The sequence below is a fragment of the Myotis brandtii genome, unplaced genomic scaffold (assembly GCF_000412655.1).
Source record: "Myotis brandtii unplaced genomic scaffold, ASM41265v1 scaffold441, whole genome shotgun sequence".
Lineage (NCBI taxonomy): Eukaryota > Metazoa > Chordata > Mammalia > Chiroptera > Vespertilionidae > Myotis > Myotis brandtii.
The window spans coordinates 3,026,309-3,034,701 of record NW_005366873.1 but is presented as its reverse complement, the minus strand read 5'-3'; the positions used below and the strand labels follow the sequence as shown (position 1 = coordinate 3,034,701).

The 8,393-nt window shown below is 42.8% G+C and overlaps 1 protein-coding gene across 6 annotated transcripts in view; it reads left to right on the top strand.

Moving 5' to 3' along the window:
• The window catches only part of ACSL5 (acyl-CoA synthetase long-chain family member 5), a 40,559-nt gene extending 32,477 nt beyond the window's left edge, over window positions 1-8,082 (top strand). For all 6 annotated transcript variants that reach the window (XM_005874529.2, XM_005874528.2, XM_005874531.2 and 3 more), the window contains 10 exons: window positions 518-652; window positions 1,111-1,206; window positions 2,431-2,503; window positions 2,749-2,837; window positions 3,138-3,254; window positions 5,064-5,207; window positions 5,924-6,025; window positions 6,493-6,564; window positions 7,003-7,149; window positions 7,825-8,082. In XM_005874529.2, coding sequence (XP_005874591.1) covers window positions 518-652; window positions 1,111-1,206; window positions 2,431-2,503; window positions 2,749-2,837; window positions 3,138-3,254; window positions 5,064-5,207; window positions 5,924-6,025; window positions 6,493-6,564; window positions 7,003-7,143 — 969 coding nt within the window. In that variant the 3' untranslated portion in view covers window positions 7,144-7,149; window positions 7,825-8,082. The remainder of the gene's footprint in view (window positions 1-517; window positions 653-1,110; window positions 1,207-2,430; window positions 2,504-2,748; window positions 2,838-3,137; window positions 3,255-5,063; window positions 5,208-5,923; window positions 6,026-6,492; window positions 6,565-7,002; window positions 7,150-7,824) is intronic.
• The last annotated feature ends 311 nt before the right edge of the window (window positions 8,083-8,393 follow it).

Genomic DNA, 8,393 nt, shown 5'->3' with positions numbered 1-8,393 from the left:
GTCTTGTAAAAGTTGAGAAGAGAACGGTGTCAGCAGTAAGTTCACAGGGAAGAAATATTGAAGTAGAAAAGTCTGTTGGGCTTTGTGTGCTGTGGCTAAGGAAACTTCAGTTACAGAGAAAGTGGTATTTCTCCAAGTTTAGTGTATGGGGCAAGGGGAGTGAGAGGTGATGCTTATTTAAACAATCAGATTCCTGGGACCTTATTTAACCTACTAAAGCAAAAACCCTCAGGATGCTGCCCATTGAGCTGGTCATTATCTACTAGTCCCACGTGACCTTGTAGATTGGTGCTGACCATCTTTTGAAGACGTAATTATGTCAGTTGCCAAAGTTGTGTGCCAAGGTATCCGGAGGAACTGGAGCTCTGAATTATACATGGGCATAATTCTCTGGGCTCTTTATTATTATGAGAGGTGCTTCCTTATGAAGCTAGATGGCAACATCTCTTGCTCATGGATGAGCTTTGGTGTGTGTCTCTACGGACGTTTCCAACTAAAAGGCGTTATCACCCTGCAGGTTCAAAATTCGGCCAAGACTCCCTTGAAGAAGTTCATGTTGAAAATGGCTATTTCCAGTAAATTCAATGAGGTGAAAAGGGGTATCATCAGACGCAACAGTTTGTGGGACAAGCTCGTCTTTGCAAAGATCCAGGTAGGTTGACGGGCAAGCATCTCTTTAACTGGAGATCCTTGCTTACTTTCTGTATTCACTCACCATTTGAGATCTCTCCTGGACAACCTTGTTTGTCACTAAAGGGAATTGGTCCAAGTTCAGAAAATGCTTTGTATTTAGGTTCTAGCACTTTCTCATATATATTTTTAAGGTGGTCTGTTGAGATTATAAGTAATTTGAAGGGACCAAAAATACAAATTATAGGAGGAAATCTTAAAAATGCAGATCTGGTCCCAGCTATTGTGGGTAGTAGTGACAATAATAGTTAACGTTTTAAGTGCCTTCCCATAGTACCAGGCCCTATTCTAAGTGCTTTGTAAATTACCAAGTTTAATTCTCCTAACAATAGTGGGTGGGTTGTTCAACCCATCTTGCAATGGAGGAAAATGAAGCCAGGGGAAGAGGCTTCAGCGGGTGTTTTTGTTTCTACTGAACAGGACAGCCTGGGCGGGAAGGTGCGCATCATGGTCACTGGCGCTGCCCCCATCTCCTCTCCCGTCTTGGAGTTCCTCCGAGCGGCAATGGGATGTCCGGTAAGCCAAGCACCTTTGAAGATAGCTTATTTCACTTTTGCAACAAATAAGGCTGTTTAAGTAACATTGAAAACACAACTGAAAGGTACCAAAGAGACACTCACCCCAAAAATCTCAAAATCAAGAGAAAATATCCGTCTAGTCACCTTTTATGCATATGGAAACCTACATAAAGGGCATAGGGTTCTAACATACTTGTTAAACAGTGCCCCATTGATATTGTTCCTTGTCAAACAAAGATCTACATTATTTAATGGTTTTGGAATAGTTTGGTGAATATACCTAAATAACTAGTCTCCTATTGATGGACAAGAGATACTTACCTTTTCTTTTTGCTGTTATAATCAATGAAGTGATAAGGATACCTGTATATTCATTAGTATTGAATGCAATTATCAATTTGGGGACTAATCCTGGCAAGTAGGGATTACCTAACTTCCCTTTAGTAAGGTCTTGTTTTTGTGTGTGTGTGTTTTTATTCCTTTCTGAAAATAATGCATGAGGTCTTATTTTCCCACATTTTTGACAGTGAGAGCCTTTGCCAATCATTTAAACCCTAGACCATCAGATACATGAAAACACTGAACAACTTTTCTATTTGGCATCTGGTAGGGATTACCTAACTTCCCTTTAGTAAGGTCTTGTTTTTGTGTGTGTGTTTTTTATTCCTTTCTGCAAATAATGCATGAGGTCTTATTTTCCCACATTTTTTTACAGTGAGAGCCTTTGCCAATCATTTAAATTCTAGACCATCAGATACATGAAAACACTGAACAACTTTTCTATCACTTATTGGCATCTGTATTTCTTCCATGAATCATTCTATCACTTCCTTACAGAAAAACAGGCACAGGATAATTTGGTTCTCTTTCACGTTGCTTTCTAAGAGTCCTTCAGATAGTAATAATATTCATGTTTGTTGTTTTAGAAATATTTTTTCTAGTCTTTTCTTCTATTGAAAAACTCTTATTTTCTCACCGACTTGAAATGCCACATTTCCCAAAGTACAGTATAACTTTCCATACGTTGGTCTGTTTCTGGACCCTTTTGGTTTTTGAGTGAGCCCTTAGTTGTGACAACTTATCAGCTCAGGCGTGAACTCCAGGTCTTATGACATGAAGTGACCTCCAACCCACAGAGGCCTCGCTTTCCTCCTCTTTTAAAGCACGGCCAGCTCCTGCTTTACCTTGAGTCCGTCTCAAAGCCCTTCTCTGGCCTTCCCAGGTGTTTGAAGCTTATGGTCAAACAGAATGCACTGCTGGCTGTACATTCACATTACCCGGGGACTGGAAAACAGGTAGGTTCTCAGTCTGCTGGGCGGGAGGGGCAGTGGTTGGGAGAAGGGTTCTAATTGAGCTTGGACTTAAGGGTTTAGATAAATGTGGCAAAAGGCAACTCTGGTTTTGGTCCAGGCCTTCCTATCTTGGCAGATGATTTTTCAGTCTTTTACCTTTTAGAGTCGATCCATAAGTATCTCTGAAATATTCCTGGAATGATCACCGTTTTACAGTTTCCCAGCTGACTCAGTGTGGTGTGTTCTAGGCCATGTCGGAGTTCCCCTGGCTTGCAATCACGTGAAGCTGGAAGATGTGCCAGACATGAACTACTTTTCAGTGAACGGTGAAGGAGAGGTGGGTGGGTTGCTCCCAGTAGTCATGGCAAGGCATTGGTGGTGGGGATGTTTGTATTAAGGAGAGCACACCCTTGTGAGCAGGCGTGGGTGAGACTCCTTTGAGATCTTGAGCAAGGCATTGGATGTTTCTGAACCTCACTTTCCTGTCCCCCACACTGGGGATTACAATTGAGTGCTCTTCACACGGTAGTTGAAACCATCAGATGATGTAAGGGTGGGAACAGGTGTTTGATAAAGTACCCAGGCCTGGAGTAGTACCCTCTGCCATTGTCATCACTTTGTACCTTCTTACGTGCAGATCTGCATCAAGGGCGTCAACGTGTTCAAAGGATACCTGAAGGACCCCGAGAAGACGGCGGAAGCCCTGGACAAAGATGGCTGGCTTCACACAGGAGATATTGGTCGCTGGCTCCAGGTGGGTGTTTCTTCAAAAATTCGGGGAGCATAGGCTGCAGAACTGGGGAGAACCATCTGCTTATCGACAAGCTGGGCAGAGATGTGAGTGGGATGATCAGCTGAGTTGGCGTGACTCCCGTGACAATGGAATAGATTTGCTTGCAGCCAAAGGAAAATTAGTTGACTCTTCCAGGAAAGGGATGTAGTAGTCTGTGTTTTCTTTTTGTTATTTGTTTACTTTTATTAAGAAAGAAGTTGTGATTTGATAACTCCATGGGCTCACACTATTTGCCTTTTACAAGTTTCAAAGGGTTACATTCATTTCTTTCTACCTAATATGTAGAGACATATCAAAACAAGGAGGCAAGATTTCTAAACTAGGCATGTGCAGAGGCTAGGCTTTGCCTCTCAGTGGCCTTTATTGCCTCTCTCTCTGTGGAATATATGGCTCCATTTTTTAAAGCTTGCTAACAAGCAAAGATAAGTAGTCTCTGCCAACCCCATCTGTTTTCCTAAGAAGAGAGGAAATAATTGCTTAATTGTGATGAAGATTTAGGAGCCCAGTAGGGGATTTCCCAAGGTCTCCTCTGAAAAGGTGTCTACTATGTGCTGGGGAGTGGGGATGTAACCAGATCTGAAACTCCTTTCCGGCTCGATATTCTCAAGATTTAAGTGATAGTCACAGAATGTTCGGTGAAAACTCTGGGAACATTGGTTCTGGTGATGAATCTCATAGATTTGGGTCTAGTAGTATCGTGCTAACTTATCTGCTTCTGTATGCGTTCTCTGCTCTAATAGGCATAAAATGTGGGCAATATATGCATCCCCAAATTGGAGTTATAAAGGGCTTAGCCTTATTAATCACTTTCAGATAATGTCTGTTAGGCTGGATTGTTGGCTCATTTCTTGAGGCAGCCTTGTTGATGATTCCAGGGCTGGTTCAGTCTACTGCCCTACTTAAGGTGTGATCATGTGGATTGTATTTAACACTTGTCCCAATTCTGCAATTCAAATCCCTAAGAGCCTAAGCTCCTCAGACCAACGAGCTCAGAGACATCAAATGACCCCTGGTGGCTGGGGAGAGAGCCCGTCAGGCCCTACTTCTGTATTAACAATTATTGACTTGTTGATTAACATTAGCACAGTAGAGCTGTTTAGCCTGCTCCCAGATCTAACAGGAGAGATACAGAAAAGGGAGTCAAAGAGGGGGAGATCTAAGTTATTCCAAATTATTTTTCTTTTCTTTTTTGTAATGTATTTTTATTGATTTCAGAGAAGAAGGAAGAGGGAGAGAGAGATAGAAACATCAATGATGACAAGGAATCACTGATTGGGATGCCTCCTGCACGCCCCTATGGGGGATCGAGCCTGCAACCCGGGCATATGCCCTTGGTCGGAATTGAACCCGCGACCCTTCAGTCCGCAGGCCGACGTTCTATCCACTGAGCCAAATCGGCTAGGGCACCAAATTCTTAATAAAAGATCATTCCTTCCCTATCTCTGGGAGTGCTGGAAATGAAGTAATCGGGCATTAAACTATTAGACATTTGTGGCTACAACATTTCTTTGGCAGATGAGACAACCATTTACACAACCCCAGCAGGTCCTGGGGGCTTTTTCTCAGGGTGCACGTTGACCCTCCAAAGAGACACACAGTACAGACAGGTTCTTACCTACCCTTTACTCAAAGCCAAGAATGAGAAGTGAAAGATGGCTCAAAAGTCTCCGGAGAAGCCAAGTTTAAAGAAGGACTTCACCAGCCTCTCCACGGATACCACCCACAGGGGGCTCAGAAACACTGACGCTGTCTTCTGTCTGTCTCGTATAGAATGGAACTCTGAAGATCACTGACCGTAAAAAGAACATTTTCAAGCTGGCCCAAGGAGAATACATCGCTCCCGAGAAGATAGAAAACGTGTACAGCAGGAGTGGACCAGTGCAGCAAATTTTTGTGCATGGGGAGAGCTTACGGGTAATACGTTGTTTTAACAATAGCCCTTTCTAGGCACAGACCATGCTGATCCCGGTGGCTACAGGGATTCTGTTTCAGTGGGTTTAGGATGAGAAGATAAAAACTTGTAGAACTAAAGAAATCAAGCCACATTCCAAATCTCAAAATAAGGCAATATAGATGCAAATAATTGTTTGAAACTAGGATGGATTCTGTAAACAAGTCAGTAGGATTGATAAACAGTTATACTTAAAGGGTAGCCAATCTCAAAATAAGGCAATATAGATGCAAATAATTGTTTTGAAACTAGGATGGATTCTGTAAACAAGTCAATAGGATTGATAAACAGTTATACTTAAAGGGTAGCCGTTCATTAAAAGGATACCCAAGTGGAATAGAAGTCCTTTGGCACAATCTGTGTCATATACCCTAGGCTTAAACTTAGCTTTTGGAGAGTGGGGGAGGGTTCATATGGACAGGCCAGAGATGGTTTAAGCTTAATGTTGAAACACCACACTTCTCTTTGATCAATCAAATTTGAGTAGAACATTTTTGTAAAGGGAAAATGGGATTCGAGTTCCAGGAGAGTTTGAGATATCTGGTGAGGAAAGAGTAGGACACTGGTACTGAGTCAGAGATCTTGGGAGATGTCTATTTCAAAGATATGATCCTGCCTTCGTTAGCCACTGGGAAACTTCCGTATAATAATTCTCACTGGCATTGTTTCCTCTCCATAGTCATCCTTGGTAGCAGTGGTGGTTCCTGACTCAGAAGTGCTCCCCACATTTGCAGCCAAACTTGGGGTTAAGGGCTCCTTTGAAGAACTGTGCCAAAACCAAGTAAGTCTCATGTAGCAAAACTTTATGCACCACCCTGGGGCCCATCGTGGGAGAGGGGAGGCCCACCAGCTTGGGCACCCATGAGTTCCCAGAGCCTTCTGTCTGGAAGAACAGGTTCTTCCTGAATCTGTGGCAGGTGGCTGAACGCTAAACACTGGTTTTATTAGATTGGAGGCTAGGATGGGGAATTTAAAAGTAACAAATACCATTCTTTTTTATAGTAATATGCTCTTTATGGGGGAGGGCATGGGAAAATAGAAAATTTAAAAATGCCATTCAGAGAAAACCCCTTTACAATTTAGATTTCCCTTTTGAGTAATATTAAGCATGAAATGCGCTCATACATACTCCCATATCCTGCTTATATCCCAACAAGCTCTTGTAGGAATTTGGAGTCGGTTCATGCTTAACCTTTTGTGTAGGCTTTTCCAAACAGCCATGCTTTAAGCCATGTTTCACATTCTTAGATCGTAAAGAAAGCCATTTTAGAAGACTTGCAGAAGGTTGGGAAAGAAGGTGGCCTCAAGTCCTTCGAACAGGTATGTACTACAGATGTCCTCCTGGTCCCCCAAGTCCTTCTAGGAAGTTTTAAAGTTGCATTGAGAATGGGGTTTAAATGTACAGTGTCCAAGGAACTGGCTTTTAGAGTTCGTGCCATGGACCCATCAACAATAAATGGCAGTGACCTTTTGTAATTATTTGTACAGTCACTTATTTGCTATTCATTATTCATTCCCCCTTCTCCCTACTCATCTCTTTCCCAAATTTTAAGTGTGGGAGAATGGGTATGTGTTACTGTTCTTTCTCTTTACCACTTCCTCAACCCCATTTTTTTTAAATAAGGTGAAATATTCTGTAAGGTCCTTCACGTAGCACTTAGAGGGCTCTGCAGAAAAATCCAAATCACTAATAAATGTGCATGTGTGTGCATGCATGGGTGTGCACACATGTGTGTGAATGTTCTTCTTCTCTTCCAGGTCAAAAGCATCTATCTCCACCCAGACCCCTTTTCCATTGAAAACGGGCTCTTGACACCAACATTGAAAGCAAAGCGTGGAGAGCTTTCCAAGTACTTTCAGACCCAAATCAACAGCCTGTATGAGAACATGCAGGAATAGGTTAAGGTACTGACGGCTGGAAGGGGCTCTGAGGGAGCCTGCCTTGTGGGAACATGGATTAAAAACTAGCCTTACGTTCATTTTGTCTTTTCTTCTGTCTGTTGTTCTGCCTACTAAATTATAACTATAGTTTTGGAGCTTTGAAAAACAGCATTGAGACTTATAATGCAGCTTAGCTCCGGACTAAATAAATCTTGTCTTTTTCCCATCATAAATGTTGCCGACACTCAGGTTTTCAGGCTACTTTTATGAACATGCCTTTCTTCAAAGTCCTTTCATAGTCTTGGTCCCTTCCTCATGCTCTCCAGCCTGTGTAAGTGACCTTTTGTGACTTCTTTCAGTAAAACTTTCTTTCAGTAAAACTGAACCGTCAACAGTCCCCACACTTAGACTTTCCCATGTTCAGGAGATGCTTACGTTCTGCAAAGCTGTTTTATAATTCGTTTTCTAACTACTCCACAAAACCTTTAGAATTTTCAATCAAGTCTTGACCTACCACGGCTCTGAATCTGAAAGACAGATTTCTTCTAAGTACTTATGTGTTTGATTGTACTGAAGATTTCCAAGCCTCTCTAGCTGTCTGACTTGGGAGAATGAAAAGTTGGGCCTATGACATGTCCGAAAGAATGTTCAGATGTTATCTACAGGGACACGACTGGTGACGAAATCTGTCCCTTACAGTTTGCTGCTGAGTTGGAAGCTGTGGGGGAAGGAGCTGGAACAATGTCAAGTGCACTTTCCAGTGGACGAAGCAGAGCACCGAGTAAAAACCTCCTGAACTGGGAACACAGACCCCGGCTTGTGCAGCAGGCTTCTCTAAGAGGAGACCCACTGGCCTCTTCCCCCAGGAACTCCAGCTCCTGCTCTGGTTCACCCCCAAAAACATGTGTTGCTTCCACTTGTAAAATCTTTCAAACAATAAACTATTGTGGATACTTACGTTGAGGTGTGCATTTCCTCACGGACCGTGATGAGAATCAGCCTTAAGCAAGGACGACTTAACATGCATGTGAGCTGGTGGCTCTCAAACGTGGCTACACACCAGAATTACCTGGGAGTTTAGAAAGATACCACACCTGGTGTTACCCCAAGGATTCTGATTGAAATGGTCTGGGACACAGCCTTGGCACCGGGATTTTTGAAAGGTGCGCAGGAGATTCTAGTATGCAACCACGTTAACTACTGAAGGAACTACAACACTGAGAGGACCAGGCCTTCTTACTCCATAGCTGCCAACAACCAAACAAGTG